The sequence below is a fragment of the Ranitomeya variabilis genome, chromosome 2, assembly GCF_051348905.1.
Source record: "Ranitomeya variabilis isolate aRanVar5 chromosome 2, aRanVar5.hap1, whole genome shotgun sequence".
Taxonomy (NCBI): Eukaryota; Metazoa; Chordata; class Amphibia; order Anura; family Dendrobatidae; genus Ranitomeya; species Ranitomeya variabilis.
Window position 1 is genome coordinate 486,248,034 of NC_135233.1, and position 21,715 is coordinate 486,269,748.

The window sequence follows — 21,715 nt, forward strand, 5'->3', positions numbered from 1 at the left end:
CCACGCATGCACCCAGTGATTCTCAAATAAGCACAAGAAAAATGAATGGGGTTGTCCAGGACTTTAATGTTGATGGACTATCCTTAGGATAGGAGATCAATGTCTGATCGGAGGGAGTGTGACATCCAGCATCTCTGCTGTTCCCGGTGTCCACGGCGGCTGGAAATGCTCAGTTACGGAGCAGCACACCACAGCTCCATCAACAGAATAGTGGCTGCAGCCAGGCATTGATTTGAAGGTGGTGGATATGTGTTTCTCGGCTGCAGCCGCTATACAGTCAACAGTGCTGTGCTTTTCTGTAACTGAGCAGTATCGGACGTCGAGAACTCCGGGAACAGCTGATCGGTGTGGGCACCGGGTCTCGCACCCCCACTGGTCAGACATTGATGACCCCTTTAAATGACAAAGTTGTAATATGGCACCTTTAAAAGTCTATATTGCTGTAGCCATACTCATGCAGAAGCATCCAATCTCTCACATTCTTATGGAAATCAGATGCCACACCATGGAGATAGTCTCCACTACAACCAACAACCATTGACTGTAGAGACTCTGTGGATGGCTAGTCACGCTCTGAGAAACTTGGGATGTACGGTAATTGAATCTTTGTAATTAAACTGACCAACATCATAAAAGATACATCGGTTGTCCCAGCCAAGTAGGACATTATCTGCCAATTGTGAGCTAAAAAAATAATTTGATCTTACTATGTCATGTGCTTGCAAAAGATGTTCCTGTGCTTTCCCGGGATATCCTCTAAGAACTCGCTCGTACAGGTCATCATACACATCCAAGATGGAAGACTCAACCTGGAAGAAATTAGAATAAAATTCAACAAAAGTAAACCATGAGCAATACGACAGACTACGGCAGATGCCTTTTAGGGGTCTTCGTCTAATACAGGTCCTTCTCAAAAAATTAGCATATAGTGTTAAATTTCATTATTTACCATAATGTAATGATTACAATTAAACTTTCATATACTATAGATTCATTATCCACCAACTGAAATTTGTCAGGTCTTTTATTGTTTTAATACTGATGATTTTGGCATACAACTCCTGATAACCCAAAAAACCTGTCTCAATAAATTAGCATATTTCACCCGTCCAATCAAATAAAAGTGTTTTTTAATACCAAACAAAAAAACCATCAAATAATAATGTTCAGTTATGCACTCAATACTTGGTCGGGAATCCTTTGGCAGAAATGACTGCTTCAATGCGGCGTGGCATGGAGGCAATCAGCCTGTGACACTGCTGAGATGTTATGGAGGCCCAGGATGCTTCAATAGCGGCCTTAAGCTCATCCAGAGTGTTGGGTCTTGCATCTCTCAACTTTCTCTTCACAATATCCCACAGATTCTCTATGGGGTTCAGGTCAGGAGAGTTGGCAGGCCAATTGAGCACAGTAATACCATGGTCAGTAAACCATTTACCAGTGGTTTTGGCACTGTGAGCAGGTGCCAGGTCATGCTGAAAAATGAAATCTTCATCTCCATAAAGCATTTCAGCCGATGGAAGCATGAAGTGCTCCAAAATCTCCTGATAGCTAGCTGCATTGACCCTGCCCTTGATGAAACACAGTGGACCAACACCAGCAGCTGACATGGCACCCCCCACCATCACTGACTGTGGGTACTTGACACTGGACTTCAGGCATTTTGGCATTTCCTTCTCCCCAGTCTTCCTCCAGACTCTGGCACCTTGATTTCCGAATGACATGCAAAATTTGCTTTCATCAGAAAAAAGTACTTGGGACCACTTAGCAACAGTCCAGTGCTGCTTCTCTGTAGCCCAGGTCAGGCGCTTCTGCCGCTGTTTATGGTTCAAAAGTGGCTTTACCTGGGGAATGCGGCACCTGTAGCCCATTTCCTGCACACGCCTGTGCACGGTGGCTCTGGATGTTTCCACACCAGACTCAGTCCACTGCTTCCTCAGGTTCCCCAAGGTCTGGAATCGGTCCTTCTCCACAATCTTCCTCAGGGTCGGGTCACCTCTTCTCGTTGTACAGCGTTTTCTGCCACATTGTTTCCTTCCAACAGACTTACCATTGAGGTGCCTTGATACAGCACTCTGGGAACAGCCTATTTGTTGAGAAATTTCTTTCTGGGTCTTACCCTCTTGCTTGAGGGTGTCAATGATGGCCTTCTTGACATCTGTCAGGTCGCTAGTCTTACCCATGATGGGGGTTTGAGTAATGAACCAGGCAGGGAGTTTTTAAAAGCCTCAGGTATCTTTTGCATGTGTTTAGAGTTAATTAGTTGATTCAGAAGATTAGGGTAATAGGTCGTTTAGAGAACCTTTTCTTGATATGCTAATTTATTGAGACAGGTTTTGAGACAGGAGTTGTATGCCAAAATCATCAGTATTAAAACAATAAAAGACCTGACAAATTTCAGTTGGTGGATAATGAATCTATAGTATATGAAAGTTTAATTGTAATCATTACATTATGGTAAATAATGAAATTTAACACTATATGCTAATTTTTTGAGAAGGACCTGTATACAATAATTATATGGATATTAATATGGTTCCTGAGGGCAGAATGTAGATGATTTCCCTTATTGCTCCACAGAAGAAACACAGGATTATATAACTCCCATGTAAATCAATTAGAGCTCATCATTAAGGCCGGCTATCAGTCAGTGCAGCAGCGCAGTTACAGCTGCCGCTCACTATAAACAGAGTGGTGACTAAACCCATGCCGGTGTAACAGGAAGTGATGGTAAGGTGAATGTGTTGTGGCTACTGCATTTTATGGCCTAAGAGCTGATCTGCAGTACCTAGCAGCGGCTGCTACACATTGAATACAGCTACACAGTGTAGCTATGTTCAATGTTTACATCTGGCCACCACCAGAGCTAAAGGTACCTTCACACTAAACAACTTTACAACGATAACGATAGCGATCCGTGACGTTGCAGCGTCCTGGATAGCGATATCGTTGTGTTTGACACGCAGCAGCGATCTGGATCCTGCTGTGATATCGCTGGTCGTTGCTGAAAGTCCAGAACTTTATTTGGTCGTCAGATCGGCATGTATCGTCCTGTTTGACAGCAAAAGCAACGATGCCAGCGATGTTTTACAATGGTAACCAGGGTAAATATCGGGTTACTAAGCGCAGGGCCGCGCTTAGTAACCCGATATTTACCCTGGTTACCATTGTAAAAGTAAAAAAAAAACACTACATACTCACCCTCTGATGTCCGTCACGTCCCCCGGCGTCCGCGCTGCTGCTCAGAGCTTCCTGCACTGAATGTGTCAGTGCCGGCCGGAAAGCAAAGCACAGCGGTGACGTCACCGCTGTGCTTTAGGGCCGGCGCTTACACAGTGCAGGGAAGCTGAAGGCGAGGGACACGAATGTAAGTATGTAGTGTTTGTTTTTTTACATTTACGCTGGTAACCAGGGTAAACATCGGGTTACTAAGCGTGGCCCTGCGCTTAGCAACCCGATGTTTACCCTGGTTACCCGGGGACTTCGGCATCGTTGGTCGCTGGAGAGCTGTCTGTGTGACAGCTCTCCAGCGACCACACAGCGACGCTGCAGCGATCGGCATCGTTGTCGATATCGCTGCAGCGTCGCTTAGTGTGAAGGTACCTTTAGTCTTAGCTTCATAAGGAATTGTACAATTCACGATACACTACAATACTATGGTATTGCATTAGCAATCAAGAGCTAACAGGTTCAAGTACTAATTAGAAAATGCTAAAACATTAAAAAATCTAAACGTTTTTATCACCCCCCTTTCACCGAATGTGAATAGAAAAATATATAAAAAAAAATATAATGTTATGGTCACCACAATTACATCAAAGAATTCAATACAATTTGATTAAAACCTCATATGTAACCAGAAATAATATCAATAAATATGTTAGCTCAATGTACAGAAAAGCTAGCCTTCATGTAAATCAAAAAGGTATGTATCTAAAAAAAATGACAACACAAACCAAATTTTTTGTATTTTTGCTAATTTCCTTATTTTTTTCTTCAGCACTTAAATATAAAATAACTATACAAGGTTAGTATCGGTGTAATTGGACAGATCATTATGTTGCCAGGTCATATTTTTAAAACACGATGAATGCTGTGGAACAACCCCCCACCTATAAAAAAAAACAACTTTTTTTTCACATTTCACCACACTTGGAACTTTTCCCCCCATTTTTTTAGCACATTATATAGTAAAATGAAAAGTGCAATTCAAAACTATAGCTTTTCCTCAAAATAAAGCCCTCATACAGCTAAGTTGTCAGGAAAATAAAAAAGTTATGACTCTTGCAAAAACTAAAAATTTGCGAACCTTAAGGGGTTAATGTTCACATAACCTATTTCTTTTAGTTCTCCAGCATTAATAATTATTATAATTAGTATGATAGCAGCTATGATGTAATGGTTTCACTTGGAAGCAGATAACAATTTATATGTTTTCTGTTGAGAAGAATGTGTGATTTTTACAGCTCTGTAACTGTGCATGGATTATTGTTTATTATTTTTTTTCAGCTTTGCTTATATAGCGCTATCATATTCCACAGCGCTTTACATACGTTATCATTGCTATCAGTATGTATTTGGTGTGAGGGAGGAAATCCACACAAACATGAGAAGAACATACACACTCCTTGCAGACGTTGTCCTTGGTGGGATTTGAACTCATGACCCCAGCGCTGCAGTGCTAACCACTGAACCACCATTGGAAATGACTGGAGAAGAAAACATGGTGCAACTCCACATCCGTGCAAGAGAAGAAAGGCATTGTATTTAAGTCAAAGGACTACAGTATTTATGTTGATTTTAATTGGAAGATGTTGTTCAGAAGCAAATTCTCTGCTTCCACATCAAGCGCTGGCTAAGAATCATGGAAGTCTTGATTATTACTTGCTGTTAACTCTAGAATGTCTGCATCCCTTTAAGTGTTCCCTTTAAGTGTTCTCTTCACCCACTTTACACGTCTATCTCAGTGTATTGGATTTTTGTCCTCCACCCCCACATTTCATGCGCTCTCTCCGCTCCTCTGTTTCCATGCAGAGATTCTAGAGAATACTTTATAATCAGGAGCAATATTCACAGACGCTTATTCATCACTTCCTAGTGACATGGGATCAATACAGTGACGTACAGTTCTTGGAATAAAATATTAAATGCCCTCACGTTAAAATTGAATGTATAATACACTCACAAGTTAGCATTAAAGAGGACCTGTCACCAAGTATAAAGCTACCCAGTGGCTGCTCGCCTGAGTATTCCATGTTTTTTTGAATTTTTTAGAAATCTGACATATGGTTCCAGAGATATGGGGTCTTTGTATTTAGTGCTAATTTTGCTAAACAGATGTCACTCACAAGATAATAATGCACAGCAGCCTAAAGACACGAACACTGATTTTCATGTGAGGGTATAGCATAGGGGGCAGTATATAGTGTGAGGGCACAAAATGGGATGTAGTTGTTATGCACATACCACACTCACACACGGGTAAAGGGAGTAAAGAAGATTAGCTATAAAGATAAGTCACACCTACTCCCAACTGGTTCCTGTATAGATTGGTCAATCCCTAGTGTCAGGGATCCCTTCTCCGTGGTGTCACTAATTCGTCACTTGCCCGCTCTCAGCACGTGACTTGGGTTGTGCCTGAAAAGGTTAATCTATCTCCCCACTCTTAGTCCAGCATTCAACCTCTGTCCTATGCTGTAATGGGAGCATAAACCACACATCGACCAAGGCCACACACCTGCTCATACACGCTGCCACCACTCACCAAATACACGGGCAATGAGTCCCGGAAATATTAATACTAATAATGCCTACCACTCATAAGGCTCACACACCTTAGGCTATGGATTCTTTTAGAACATTCAAGGTTCAACTTGTTACAGTTTTATACTTTAACAACAAAAGGTTCAGTACTTACAGTAAGAAAAGGTATAAAAATATGATAATAAAAAGACATACAACTTATGCAAAATAGTATAAAATAACAGGATAAAAACTTACAGAAATAATCTAACTTGTAGTCTGCTTTCTGCTCCCTGAGTGTGGGGGGGGGAGGGGGTTAATGGAGTTGGTGGATCAGCTTCTCAGGCCGCCCTCACATGTGAACACGATTCTCTGAATACAGATCTAGTTTATAACTTTGGTCTAGAGGTCAGGTTTCTAGAACAGCCCCTCAGGTTAATATCATAATTGCTTGCTTTTTAATTGGACCATGGCCACGCCCCCAATGAATATATTATTTTTTCTTGAGATCCTGTGTGTAACAGCTCTCCCAGAGATACTATCAGGCCATAATTAACATCTCTCTTCAAAGACCTAGGAGGTGCAAAATGTTACCTTTCTTCTTGGCTTCCCGCAGGACTCCCTGGTGAGATTGGAGACAGAATTCTACTTGTCCCAGGAAAGTACATATTAACACCTGGGTGCGACATGCAGCTTTTCAAGACAGATGTTACATTATTGCCAGTGACACAGTAAATCTATACATAGTCCACTGCACACACATATATATATACACACATATTTCACCACACCTCCCTCCTTATGAACATGTGTGGGGGTTGACTTACAGGTCAGCTCCCAAGCAAGTATCTGGTTCCGCCCCACCTTGGCGAGATAGGCCATCAGCATTGCCATGATTGGCTCCCTTCTTATGCTGAAATTGTGAAATCATATTGCTGAAGTATCAAACTCCATCTAATCAATTTCCCGTTGTCCCCAACTACTCTGTTGAGCCAACTCAATGTGTTATGATCTGTGATCACGGTGAAGTTGCACCCATAGAGGTATGGTTGCGGCTTCTGCAGAGCCCACACAATTTTCAATGGTGGCATAAGCCACTTCTCTGGGCAGGAGTTTCCTGCTTAGGTACAGAATTGGGTGCTCCTCTCCTTGTTGGTTCACCTGGCTGAGAACCGCACCTAGCCCATAGGTGCTGGTATCTGTCTGCACTACAAACTGGCGAGTGAAATCTGGGGCCTGCAGGACGGGTGAACTGAGGACTCCAGGAGACAATTTTGGAAAGTTTCTTCCTGGTCAGTTTGCGGTTTGGCCAGAGCACCTTAGTTTGGTGCAAACCTCCTATAGTAGCCAGCCGTACCCAGGAAGGACAGTACCTGCTTCTTGGTTTGTGGGGTGGCCCAGGCTGTAATGGCTTCTACCTTCCCTGGCTCAGGTTTTAGCAGACCTCCCCCACCCGGTGTCCTAGGTATTGTACTTCCCGCATGGCTACCTGACATTTCCCTGGCTTAACAGTAAGACCTGCAGTTTTAAGCCTTTGCAACACCTGACAAAGATGTACGAGGTGTTCCTCCCAAGAATCACTAAAAATGGCTATGTCGTCGAGATAAGCGACGGCAAAACCATCACATCCTTCCAATAAGTGATTAACTAACCTCTGGAAGGTTGCAGGGGCATTCTTCATACCGAATGGCATCACCAGAAACTCAAACAGCCCGAATGGTGTTATAAAAGCAGACCTCTCCTGAGCTTCTCTGGTCAGGGGTATCTGCCAGTATCCCCTACTTAGGTCCTTGATGGTGAGGTACGATGCTTTAGCTAGCTGCTCTAACAGCTCATCTATCCTCGGCATGGGGTAGACCTCACATGTAGTCAGTACATTTAATTTCCTGTAGTCTACACAGAACCGGGTAGCACGGTCCTTTTTTGGGACAAGAACCACAGGCGAGGCCCAAGCACTCTGGGATTTTTGTATCACCTTGAGGTTCAGCATCTCCTCTACCTGTTCCCTCATGTGTGTCTTCACCTCTGCTGACACGGTATGCAGACAGCCATACTGGGGGATTAGTACCAGTGTCCACATGGTGAGTAGCTAAGTGCGTCCTACCAGGCTCCCCTGTGAAGACTTCGGTGAACTCGCGGAGCGCCCCCATCAGCTCAGACCTCTGACTGTGGGATAGCTCAGGGTTAAACTCTGCTGACTCCAGGGACTCCATGTACTGAGTCCCAGCCCCCATATCTAGTAACAGATCAGCCTCCCCCTCTTCAGGCAGGCTACAGACACAGGTCTTCCTGCCATGATGAGCCTTCAGCATATTCACATGAAATACTTTCTGACGCTTTGCATGCTCATCTAGTGTCACCACATAATTAACATCATTTAGCCGCTTGTGTACATTGTATGGTCCCCCCATGCGGCCTGCAATTTATTCTGTAACACAGGGACCGACACCCAAACCTTCTGTCCCTCCTTGTAGGCCCTCAGTCTGGCATTATAGTCGTACCAGACCTGGTTGATTTGGGCCTGCGTCACGTTCTCATGGGCCAGGTTGCTCAGTTTTTGCATTCTCTCTCTGAGCCGCAGTACATATTCGACCACTGAGACTCCAGTAGTTCTGGGGTCGTCCCCCCCACAGTCCTTAATCAAATCAAGTGGCCCCCTGATCCTCCTCCCATAAACCAGTTCAAAGGGGGAGAATCCAGTAGACGCCTGGGGTACCTCTCTGTAGGCAAACAACAGATGGGGGAGGTACCGCTCCCAGTCTCTCCCTTCAGTCTCCACCAGTATTTTCAGCATTTGCTTTAATGTTCCATTAAAACATTCGCAGAGTCCATTGGTTTGCGGATGATAGGCGCTGGCCACAAAATGCTGTACTTGTATTCTTTCACAGAGGCTTTCCATCAGCTCGGACATGAACTGGGTTCCCTGATCGGTCAACATTTCCCTGGGGAAACCCACACGAGAGAACACAGTCAGTAAAGCATCCGCCACTTTGTCTGCTCGGATGGAGGACAGTGACACAGCTTCCAGGTATCGTGTAGCATAGTCCACCACTGTGAGGATGTACTTTTTGCCAGAGCTGCTAGGGATTGCAAGTGGCCCTATGATAGGCACAGCCACTCGCTGGAAAGGCTCATCGAACACAGGCAGTGATATCAATGGAGCTTTCTGTATATTCCTGGACTTTCCAACTCTCTGACAAACTACACATAATCAACAGTAATTGGCAATATCTGTCCCCATCTTGGGCCAATAGAAGTTATGTGTCAGGCGAGCTTTAGTCTTTTGTATTCCAAGGTGTCCGGCCAGAGGAATTTCATGGGCAATTCTCAGTAATTGTTCCCTAAATGGATAAGGGATGATCAGCCGCCTTTCATAGTCCCAAGATTCTGTAGTATCCGTGGGGATAGTCTCTGTATACAGTCTGCCCTGGTCTCAGAATACTCTCTCTTTGCCAGAAGCAGCAGGGGGTTGGTCTGCAAGACATCTGAGCTCTTCCAGACTGACGTCTGTCCGCAGGGCCTCCTGGAAGCTCTGACTGTCAGCTTGCAGGCCCTGGCCTAGTGTGACTGCCAGGCGCTGGTCTGAAGCTGAGTCCTCAGTGTCTGTTATCAGGGACCTTGGTGGGTCTGCCGTGTGAGGAGGCTCCGGGACCACAGTATGGGCCTCCTGTCCTGGCAGTTCTATCTGAGACTCATCCTCTAATCTCTGGGCCTGAGTCTGAGCTGCAGCCTGACTCCGGGTCACAGCTGCCACATATTTACAGTCCTGTGCATTGGGACATTTTCCCTCCTCGCAAGGGATCTCAGGTGGGTCACTTGCTTCCACCTTCTTTATATCATTTACTTGCAAGGGAGGAACATAGTGGGACACCATCCTCCCCAGGTCCGTGCCTAGCAACACATTGGTGGGAATAGCCTCTGATACTCCCACTTTCCTGAATCCATTCCCTGCTCCCCAGTCCAGGTACCCACGGGCCATGGGCACGGCAGGGTTGACCCCTCCAATCCCGGTTATAGACATAGCCTTTCCTGGTATGATATCGGCAGGGGTTATCATGGCTGGACACACCAGGGTCACCTCTGCCCCAGTGTCCCTGAGACCAATGGTGACTTTATTGCCAACAGTGACAGATTGACAGTTCTCATTAGCCCTCGCATTAGAGCCGGCCACAAAGAGGACAGATGGTGGGGATACCGACAGCTTTGTGGTTGTGATTGGGCGTTTCTCCCTATCAGGGCAGACAGCGCTAACATGTTCCACTTTGTTGCAGGAGACGCACCGGCGTGCATCGCCTAGAGAATGTCTATTTCCCAGGGCCCCATAGAAGGTGGGCTTGGACAGCACTGGTGATTGGCTGGCAGAGGGAGAAGGGTCCCCGTTTGGCTTACCTCCCCTCCAGCTGAATCACGATGGCTTCCGCACCTCAGGCATCCTGTTAACCACATAGCAGTCCGCAATCCTTGCAGCCTGATCTGCAGTTTGTGGCTCTCGATCACACACAAATTGTCGTACATCCGTGGGGCACATGTGCTGAAATTGATCCTTGACCATAAGATCCGTTAAGGCCTCAAAACTGTTAACAGAAAGTCCCCTGATCCTTTGGTGGAATGTGGTCCTCAAGGTGCTCACAGCATCTGCATAGCTGTCAGCTGATCCACGTTGTAGGTTCCGGAACTTTCTCCGATACACTTCTGGTGTTAGGTTGTATTTCCTGATCAGGGCCTCTTTTATGGCCTCATAGTTCCCATCTAGCTCTGGTGGGAGGCCAGCAAAGACTTCCAGGGCTTCGCCTCAATCCTGGGGTTAGATATTGTGCCCACTGCTCACGGGGTAGATGGTATTGTCTGCAGGTTTTTTCAAACCCCCGAAGGAAAATATCTAAGTCCGTATCCTTCTCCATCACAGGGAAGTTTTCCAGACATGGTCTCCTTGGATTTATATCTTGGGAGGGGGTTATCTGAGGACTGATACCCCACTCTATTTGAGCTATCTGAAGCTGGAAAACTCTGTCCTCCTGGCGTTCTGCAACCTCTCTCTCGGCCCGGTGCCGGCGTTCTGCATCAGCAGCCTGTTGGTACTGTAGAATAAGCTGCATGCGCAAATTGGGATCACTTGTTCCCAGCCATTGTAAGTCCATTTGTAAAGTACAGTCCATAGGCTCCTCAGCACTGGCATTTCCATCAGGTATCTCCGATTCAAGAGCAGGCGTTGCTGGGTCTCTGTGAGGTGAAATCTCTCCTTGGCCAGATGCTTCAGCACTTTGCTCCATGGATCAGCATCTCCCTGGATCTGTAGGCCATCTCTATTCCTCTCTGCTCACAGAGGCCAGTCAGAGCATCTTTGATCAGCTTCTTGTACTGGGCTGCCATATCGATGAACAGCGTTTGCCAAATAAAAGAAAAGAAAAGTGGGGAGGGGAAACTGTTTACAAGTAAGTCTAAGTAAGCACTGAGTTGAACCTTGTAGAACTAGTGCACTCCTCGCAAGGATACCAATTCTTTAGTACAGGGAATAATTGCTTAAACCATGCACTAATGCTCTAATAGAAATAATTCTATCCCACCGCTCTCCACCAATTGTCACGGATCCCTTCTCCGTGGTGTCACTAATTCGTACCTTGCCCGCTCTCAGCACGTGACTTGGGTTGTGCCTGCAAGGGTTAATCTATCTCCCCACTCTCAGTCCAGCATTCAACCTCTGTCCTATGCTGTAATGGGAGCATAGACCACACACCGACCCAGGCCACACACCCGCTCATACACGCTGCCACCACTCACCGAATACACGGGCGATGAGTCCCAGAAATATTAATACTAATAATGCCTACCACTCATAAGGCTCTCACACCTTAGGCTATGGATTCTTTTAGAACATTCAAGGTTCAACTTGTTAAAGTTTTATACTTTAATAACAAAAGGTTCAGTGGTTACAGTAAGAAAAGGTATGAAAATACGATAATAAAACGACATACAACTTATGCAAGATAGTATAAAATAACAGGAGAAAAACATACAGAAATCATCTAACTTGTAAACTGCTTTCTGCTCCCTGGGGGGGGGGGGGTGAATGGAGTTGGTGGAACACATCAGCTTCTCAGGCCGCCCTCACATGTGAACACGATTCTCTGAATACAGTTCTAATTTATAACTTTGATCTGGAGGTCAGGTTTCTAGAACAGCCAATCAGGTTAATATCATAATTGCTTGATTTTTGATTGGACCATGGCCGCGCCCCCAATGAATATATTATTTTCTCTTGAGATCCTTTGTGTAACAGCTCTCCCAGAGATACTATCAGGCCATAATTAACATCTCTCTTCCAAGACCTAGGAGGTGCCAAATATTACATTTCTTCTTGGCTTCCCGCCGGACTCCCTGGTGAGATTGGAGACAGAATTCTACTTGTCCCAGGAAAGTACATATTAACACCTGGGTGCGACATGCAGCTTTTCAAGACAAATGTTACATTATTGCCAGTGACACAATAAATCTATACATAGTCCATTGCACACACACACATATATACACTCACCGGCCACTTTATTAGGTACACCATGCTAGTAACGGGTTGGACCCCCTTTTGCCTTCAGAACTGCCTCAATTCTTCGTGGCATAGATTCAACAAGGTGCTGGAAGCATTCCTCAGAGATTTTGGTCCATATTGACATGATGGCATCACACAGTTGCCGCAGATTTGTCGGCTGCACATCCCAAAGATGCTCCATACAAGGCAGGATGGATCCATGCTTTCATGTTGTTTACGCCAAATTCTGACCCTACCATCCGAATGTCGCAGCAGAAATCGAGACTCATCAGACCAAGCAACGTTTTTCCAATCTTCTACTGTCCAATTTCGATGAGCTTGTACAAATTGTAGCCTCAGTTTCCTGTTCTTAGCTGAAAGGAGTGGTACCCGGTGTGGTCTTCTGCTGCTGTAGCCCATCTGCCTCAAAGTTCGACGCACTGTGCGTTCAGAGATGCTCTTAGGCCTACCTTGGTTGTAACGGGTGGCGATTTGAGTCACTGTTGCCTTTCTATCAGCTCGAACCAGTCTGCCCATTCTCCTCTGACCTCTGGCATCAACAAGGCATTTCCGCCCACAGAACTGCCGCTCACTGGATTTTTTTTCTTTTTCGGACCATTCTCTGTAAACCCTAGAGATGGTTGTGCGTGAAAATCCCAGTAGATCAGCAGTTTCTGAAATACTCAGACCAGCCCTTCTGGCACCAACAACCATGCCACGTTCAAAGGCACTCAAATCACCTTTCTTCCCCATACTGATGCTCGGTTTGAACTGCAGGAGATTGTCTTGACCATGTCTACATGCCTAAATGCACTGAGTTGCCGCCATGTGATTGGCTGATTAGAAATTAAGTGTTAACAAGAAGTTGGACAGGTGTACCTAATAAAGTGGCCGGTGAGTGTATATCTATATATATATATATATGTACACACATATTTCACCACACCTAGCCTCACAACTAAAAACACCACCTCGGGTATGACTCCCTAAAAAGCCATCGAGGGGTATCTCGTGTCTGTTGAGGGATTCATAGTAGTGGCCGCAACACACTGCGGACAAAGGGAGAGGAAGCATGTTCATAAAGAAGAGAAAGGGAATTGTAAGGAGAGCCACAAAATAAATGAAACTAGAATTACCTTCCAGAAACCTAACAGTGTTAAAAGGAAAAGATGCTGGGAAGGTAGACAAACAGACACACAACAAGAATATAAGCGGTTTAAATCTAGCAGGGAACATCCCCTAGCTAAAGCGCTGGAACGTCTTAGCACAGACAATTCTACCTTGAAGTATAGCCAGCAAGGAAGTGCAGTGAAGGGATAATATATAAGCCCCACCCAGAACATGATAAGCCAAACCAAAATGGAAAAATGGAAGACACCTGGAAAGGAGCAAATCCAGAAGGTAGAGTAAAGACAATAAAAACAATCAGGGAAGGAAAAGATAACTATCTCAACAGAAGAACCAATTATGAAGCAACAGGTCACTGGATCGAATCCCCAAATCTAACCATGACAATAACATATAGTGTGAGGGCACAGTATGAGGGCAGTATACACTGTGAAGGCATGGTATGGAGGACAAAATATAGTGTGAGGGCACAGCTTGGGAGGCAGTATACCAATGTGAGGGCACACAATAGGGAAGGGCAGTATATAGTGTGAGGGCACAGCATATGGGCAGTATATATTGTGAGGGCAGACTATTAGGCAGTATATAGTGTGAGGCAATGGTGTAAGTAGAGTCTTATGCGCTCTGGTGCTAAATTTGGACCTGCCCTTTCTGCATGTTGCTCAGATGTATGGGCCCTTGTTATGTCCTAAATCTTATAAGGGCATAAAATTTGTCCCCCCTCCCACATTATGTAGTAATGTCCCCCAACTTGAGCTCCTTCCTGGTATATTTGTCCTTCATCCTAGTCTATATATATATATATATATATATATATATATATATACAGTATATATATATGTCCTCCATCCTGGTGTATATGATCCTCATCCTGGTATATATATGTCGGCCATACTGGTATATACATCCCCCATGCTGGTATATATGTCCTGTGTTCTGCCATGGTTCTTTAATGCATAGAAAAAAATAAACAATTCTACTCACATTCCCCTGCTCCAGTCATGCGGCTTCCTCCTCTATAGCCGGCAGCTGACTTCATAATGCAGGTGTTACTCGTATTGGTTAGAGTCGCTGAAATTGAACCATGGAGCTCTTGCATGTTTAGTGCAGATGTAAAGGGTGCACAACGACTAGCTGTGCCCACTTTCCCTGGCCCGTGTTTTTACGTCCCTGACAAGCTGATGGACGTGATGGGTAATGCTGTTACATTGTATATGCCTGTTATTGTGATGCTGTATAATGTACTGTATATATATTATGGAATACAGGGCAGCTTTGTCATGATGGTGGTCAGATACTTAGGAAGACGCCTGCGTTTCTGGTGCGAAATGGACTGGGAACTCCTACAGTTAGTCAGACTGGTCAGACCAAGTTCTGCGGTACCGGGAACAATGGTACGACCCGGTGGTATTCCTAAAGAAGAAAGGGACAGCATAGGGGCAGAAAATGTTGTGTCTTGTGAAGTTTTATATGCTGTACCTAAATGTGAACTGGACGAGCTGAGAAAGGAACTACGTTAAATAGTTTGTTTTAAGTTGGAACTTGACTCTGTCTCTCTTTATATGGATTCTCAAGAAAGAAACCTCCAGCAAAACAGAGATGACCCAGATAGACAGGAAAGTGGACAAAAAGGTATGCTACCCCTGGGACATTGTATGCATGTGAGGGAGGGCCAGGGTGCGCTGAAGCAGCCACCATTGATAGCCACGACTACAGCCCTGGCCCCTCTCACACAAACATGGTTGATCTTATGCCTAAACTGAAGTACTATTTGCTCTATCTATAGAAAAGTGTTAAGTTGTGGAATAAAATGTAAATTGGACTATGAAAAACTGATGACTTTTTTTTTTTGCTGGGGATATTATTATTATTATTATTATTATTCATTTTTATAGCGCCATTTATTCCATGGCGCTTTACATGTGAAATACGGGGCAAATATAGACAAATACATTAGACATGAGCAAAAAAAAAACAAGGCACACGGGTACATAAGGAGGGAGGACCCTGCCCGCGAGGGCTCACAATCTGCAGGGGATGGGTGATGATACACTAGGAGAGGGCAGAGCTGGTTGTGCGGCGGTTCAGTAGGTTCAGGATCACTGCAGGCTGTAGGCTTGTCGGAAGAGGTGAGTCTTCAGGTTCTTTTTGAAAGTTTCTATGGTAGGCGAGAGTCTGATGTGCTGGGGTAGAGAGTTCCAGAGTATGGGGGAAGCACGGGAGAAGTCTTGGATGCGGTTGTGGGAAGAAGAGATGAGAGGGGAGTAGAGAAGGAGGTCTTGAGAGGATCGGAGGTTGCGTGTTGGTAGGTACCGGGAGATCATGTCACAGATGTATGGAGGAGATAGGTTGTGGATGGCTTTGTAGGTCATTGTGAGGGTTTTGAACTGGAGTCTCTGGGCAATAGGAAGCCAGTGAAGGGCTTGGCATAGGGGAGAAGCTGGGGAATAGCGGGGAGACAGGTAGATTAGTCGAGCAGCAGAGTGTAGGATGGATTGGAGTGGTGCCAGAGTGCTAGAGGGGAGTCCAGAGAGTAGGAGGTTGCAGTAGTCGAGGCGGGAGATGATAAGGGCATGCACTAGTGTTTTTGTGGTGTCACGGTCAAGGAATGCGCGGATCCGGGAAATGTTTTTTAATTTGAGGCGGCAGGAGGAGGCAAGGGCTTGGATATGTGGCTTGAAAGAGAGGGCAGAGTCGAGGATCACCCCGAGGCACCGGGCGTGTGGGACTGGGGAAAGTGAGCAGCCATTGACATTGATGGATAGGTCTGGTGGAGGGGTAGAGTGAGATGGGGAAAAGATGATGAATTCTGTTTTGTCCATGTTCAGTTGTAGAAAGCGAGCAGAAAAGAAGGCTGAAATAGCAGACAGACAGTGCGGGATTTTGGTAAGTAAGGAGGTGAGGTCAGGTCCGGTAGATGGAGAAGAGTAGGGGTCCTAGAACAGAGCCTTGAGGAACACCGACTGACAAGGGGCGAGGTGAGGAGGTGGTGTGGCGGAGGGAGACACTGAATGTCCGATCTGTCAGATATGATGAGATCCAGGAAAGGGCCAAGTCTGTGATGCCAAGAGATGAGAGGATTTGTAGCAGAAGGGAGTGGTCCACAGTGTCAAAGGCAGAAGACAGGTCCAGGAGAAGGAGGACAGAGTAGTGTCGCTTGTTCCTGGCAGTTAGTAGGTCATTGGTGACTTTAGTTAGGGCAGTTTCAGTTGAGTGATGGGAACGGAAGCCAGATTGTAATCGATCAAAGAGGGAGCAGGAGGAGAGGTGAGAGGACAGTTCAAGATGGATGTGTTGCTCCAGCAATTTGGAGGCATAAGGAAGAAGAGATATCGGGCGATAGCTAGACACAGAGGATGGGTCGAGGGAGGGCTTTTTGAGGATGGGTGTGATCTTGGCATGTTTGAAGGATGAGGGGAAGACACCTGTTGTGAGTGAGAGGTTGAAGAGGTGCGTCAGGGTTGGGATGAAGACCGTGGAAAGGTTAGGGATGAGGTGAGATGGGAGCGGGTCGAGCGTGCAGGTGGTGAGGTGTGATCTCGACAGGAGGGTGGAGAGCTGATCTTCTGTCATGGTGGAGAAGCTGGTTTTGGAGGAGCAGGGGTGAGCAGCTAAGAGGGGCAGTGGGCGCTGTGGGCCAAAGCTTTCTCTGATCGTATCGATCTTCCGTTTAAAGAAAGAGGCAAAGTCTTCAGCAGAAATGAGAGGGGAGGGAGGGGGTGCAGGGGGACGGAGTAGAGAATTGAAAGTGTTGAAAAGCTGTTTAGGGTTGTGAGACAGGGAGGATATGAGAGATGAGAAGTAAGTTTGTTTTGCGGCAGTGAGCGCGGACTTGAAGCAAGCGAGGGACTGCTTGTATGCGGTGAAGTGGTCAGCAGAGCGGGATCGCTTCCATCTTCGCTCAGCGATCCTGGAAGCCCGTCTCAGTTCTTTAGTCAGGCTGGTCAGCCAGGGCTGCCTGTTGACTGTACGAGTTTTGCTATGCATGAGCGGGGCGGCCGAATTGAGTGTTGCTGTTATTGTGGCATTATAAAAAGCAGCAGCAGCATTTGTGTCATGAAGGGAGGCTATGTCGGTAAGAGGGAGAAGGGACTCAGAGAGTGATTGTAAGTTGAGATGTTTGAGATTTCTGCGAGGGAGTTCGTGGAGTGGGGGTTGCACACTAGGAGAGAAGAGGGAAGAGAATGTCAGTAGGTTGTGGTCAGACAGGGGGAGGGGTGAGTTAGTGAGATTAGTAAGGGAGCAGAGGCGGGTGAAGACGAGGTCCAGCGTGTGGCCATCTTTGTGAGTGGCCTCAGAGGACCATTGAGTGAGGCCAAAGGAGGCAGTCAGTGATAAAAGTTTAGAGGCAGCTGAGGTGGAAGTGTCAATCGGGATGTTGAAATCACCCATGATGATAGTGGGGATGTCAACAGAGAGGAAATGAAGTAGCCATGTGGTGAAGTGGTCGAGAAAGGTGGAGATGGCTATTTCTGGGGGGCGGTAGATGACAGCCAGCTGGAGGTTGGAGGGGGAATAGATGCGGATGGAGTGCACCTCAAATGAGGGAAGAGGATATATTAACTCTTCCATTGTGAGTCCATTCTGGGACCATCCATGGGATGACTAGAGTACTATAAATGAGCAGTGCAGAGGTGTGTGGCATATAAGTGAGCCACTACAAGAAGTTATTGCATGGGCAATAATGGGGTCACACAGCATAGCTGGTAATAGAAGGTAATAATAATAAGGAATGCAAGTAAAATTTCTAGAAGCCAACATTCAATATTTCAGAAATTCTGATAATCCATCTCTTGTTCCCAGCACAGAATATCATAAAAATATGGCATTTTTACCAAACCTCCCACACAACTAAGGAAAGACAAACAATTATGAGAATTATCTGCAATGTAAATTAATGACAGCATATTGTATCATACATAATAACATACTGCATGCTAACCTTTACTTTTGCACTGCCTTTTTTCTTTTATATTTAAAGAATAGCCTTTCTTTATTTTTTTTACTAAATTTATGGTATACATGAAAATAAGCAACTTTGTAATACATCTTTTCAGAGAAATCGGCTTTTTTCTCTTCTCGGACTGACCTTTCACTGTCAATTCACAAGTGAAATCTGTATAATCTTTATTTAGCAAGTGTAGATTTTCCAATTGCTGAGATAGGAGATGACAATTGGTGCCTATTAGTGATGAGCGAGTATACCCGTTGCTTGGGTTTTCCCGAGCACACTCGGGTGACAGAGTATTTTTTAGTTCTCGGAGATTTAGTTTTCATCGCCTCAGCTGAATGATTTACAGCTATTAGCCAGCCTGAGTACATGTGGGGGTTGCCTGGTTGCTAGGGAATCCCCACATGTAATTGCAGCGCCCCAGAGTCCTGGTCGATGCAGTATTGTCGCTCTTCCACAAGGGGGAGTGATGGTACGTCTGATGGCACTAAAGGAGTTCACCATCACAGTCATACATTACACTTCACACTCCGGCCACTAGGGGGAGCAAAGGGTTCTATGTATTAGGCTACTCCTCACACTCTGGTAAAACTGGGAGTCGGATAGGAAATTAGGGAGAAGCTGACTGGGTTTTGCCCAGGTAACATCTAGTGAGAGGAGAGCGTTGCTTGGGAAGACTCAGGGAGGTCCCTGTCAGGGGTGGGATCCTGACAGTGGCCTAGCACGAGACAGATCGTTACGGAGCCGTGCCTGCACCTCATTGCGGCGGCATCCTAAGAAAGGACACGAAGCGAAGTATATTGTGAAGAAGTGAGAAACGAGATCACAGCACAAAGGAGATAGAACCAGGAGGAGTCGTGCCCCAAGATCGGCAACATCCTTCTGAGGCGCGTAGCCGGCGGCCGGAACGCCGAGGGAGTAATAGGCTCTACGCATTACTTTGAACTACGGCAGGGCAGTTAACTCTACTGTCTCACCTTTACACCTAATGAAGACAACGGAGGCAATTGTGGGAGAGGGGCGTCTCTAGGGTCCCTATAAAATAACTCCAGGCCTACCCCGTCATACGGGTGCGTCCTATCCATACCATCTGGGGGACGGAGAGAGAGAACAGAAACATACGCGACAGTTGTGAGGACTATCCCGTGGTGCTCAGAAGGGAGGTACTACAGCACACAGGCGCTAGTAGGAAGGCTACTGATTTCCACCTGCAAAGGGAACTCTGTATGTGCCTTCGGACCGGCCGGTCTCAGCCAGCCCTGTTAGCAGTGCTGTGGATTGTGGATGCCGAAGCCTTCAGTAAAAAGGTAAAGAGACTGCAACCCTGTGTCCTCGTCATTTACTGCGACTTACGCCATCACCAACCACTCATCAAGGGAAGCCCTGAGGACATACTTCACCTGTGGGAAGTTACACCATCTAGCTGCCATTCCATCACCCCACCGGACCCCTAGCAGCGTCGGTCACCCTGACCGAACACCACAGGTGGCGTCACGAACACTTGACAAACTCTCACCTACACCTTTAATTGGGCGCCCCTTAGCAGGGCCACGGACCGGGTCAGGCCACCGTGACACCCCCAGAACCGAGATCGAGGGACCCGGTACCGAGTACCCCGCTGCCCTGCTTTTGGGGGCCGCACCATCAAGCTGGCTAATAGCTGTAAATCATTCAGCTGAGGCGATGGAAACTAAATCTCCGAAACTAACAAATACTTGGAGACCACGAGAGCGTGCTCGGGAAAACCCGAGCAATGAGTATATTCGCTCATCACTAGTGCCTATAAGATTCTTTGGAAAGGAGCAGAGGAGAGAGGAGCTAGAGGCCGACACAGACACTCTGCTGCAAGTTCTCCTGAAAACACAATTACACTTTATGTTTTATTAAACTATATTTGTTTATTTGATCATTTCAAATATTTCATAATGCCAGTATTATGGTAAATGGATATAAATCCTTTCTATTGTGATGACTGAGATCCTCCTTCCATCTCCCAGTACTTTCTTTGTGCTTTTAACTGTGCTGGATTTCCAGAACAGAATACACGAAAGTCGGGGCACATTTCAGGAAACTGCTAAGTATACAGGATCTACGCAAGTAATAACAAACAGCAGTTATTTGCCTGCACAAAGGAACTTTCTGAAATAAAACCCGTTCTCCACCTTTACAACATGAAACATTCAAAGGGAAAAGAAACACAATTTACTATCAACTGCTGCAAAATATACACTAAGAGGAGTCAGGGCAGTGCCAGCAAGAAGGCAAAAGGAAGAGGAAGCAGGCGGAAAGGAAGACGTGAAGAGACAGATCATTTACGTATGGTCAGAGGCAGGTCAGAAAGCCCAGGACCTCGCCAATCTGCAAAAAACAATTTGCTGTGCTTCTTTTTTCAAAGGAAGAAATCCCAAGTAGTGATGAGCGAAATTTCTGCATCCATTTACTCAATGTGTGCACATAGCCATATACTCTATAGAGAGGAAAAGGCCAGAGTGAGGAGCAGATAGGTGCAAGCTGCAGCTTCAAGCAACTGTTTTAGATGACTAAAGTGCTGGATTCACAGCCACAAAGCTCAGTATTGCTCTATAATATTGGAGCGCCCCCTCGTCAGGGCAATGGGGTACCCGGTACCGGGTCCTTCTCAGTTCTGGGGATGTCACGGTGGCCCGACCCGGTCCGTGGCCCTTTGAGGGGCGTCCAATTAAAAGGGGTAGTTTGTACGGTGTTCGTGACGCCACCTGTGGTATTCGGTCAGGGTGACCGACGCTGCTGAGGAGTCCGCTAGGGTGATGGTATGGCAGCTAGATGGTATACCTTCCCACAGGTGAAGTGTACCCCCAGGGCTTCCCAGAAGTGTAAATGGTGATAGTATAAGACGCGGTGAATAAGGAGGAAACAAGGTTGCAGTCTCTTTACCTTTTACTGAAGGCTTCAGCATCCACAGTCCAGATCACTGGTCACAGGGCAGGTGGAATCCGGCCGGTCTGAAGGCACATCCAGAGTTCCCTTATCCAGGTGGAAATCAGTAGCCTTCCTACTAGCGCCTGTGTGTTGTAGTACTTCCCTGCTGAGCACCACGGGATAGTCCTCACAACTCTCGTAGATGTTTCTGATGTTCTCTCTCTCTCTCTCCCAGATGGTATGGATAGGACAACCCGTATGACTGGGATAGCCTGGGGCTTGTTTGTAGGGACCCTAGAGACGCCCCCACCCCCACAATTTGCCACCGTGTCTTCTTAGGTATTAAGGTCGGGCAGCCAACTTGGAATTGACTGTCCTGCCAGTCTCTGAAGTAATGCGTAGAGTCTATTACTCCTTCGGTGTTCCGGCCACCGGCTACGCGCCTCAGAAGGAGGCTGCCAATCTTGGGGCAG

General features: G+C 46.2%; 1 protein-coding gene across 1 annotated transcript in view; it reads right to left on the bottom strand.

Annotated features, from left to right (window-relative positions):
* Window positions 1–21,715, bottom strand: part of TSPAN32 (tetraspanin 32) — a 128,258-nt gene that overhangs the window by 14,665 nt on the left and 91,878 nt on the right. Inside the window, exon 5 of the mRNA XM_077292687.1 lies at window positions 708–809. Coding sequence (XP_077148802.1) covers window positions 708–809 — 102 coding nt within the window. The remainder of the gene's footprint in view (window positions 1–707; window positions 810–21,715) is intronic.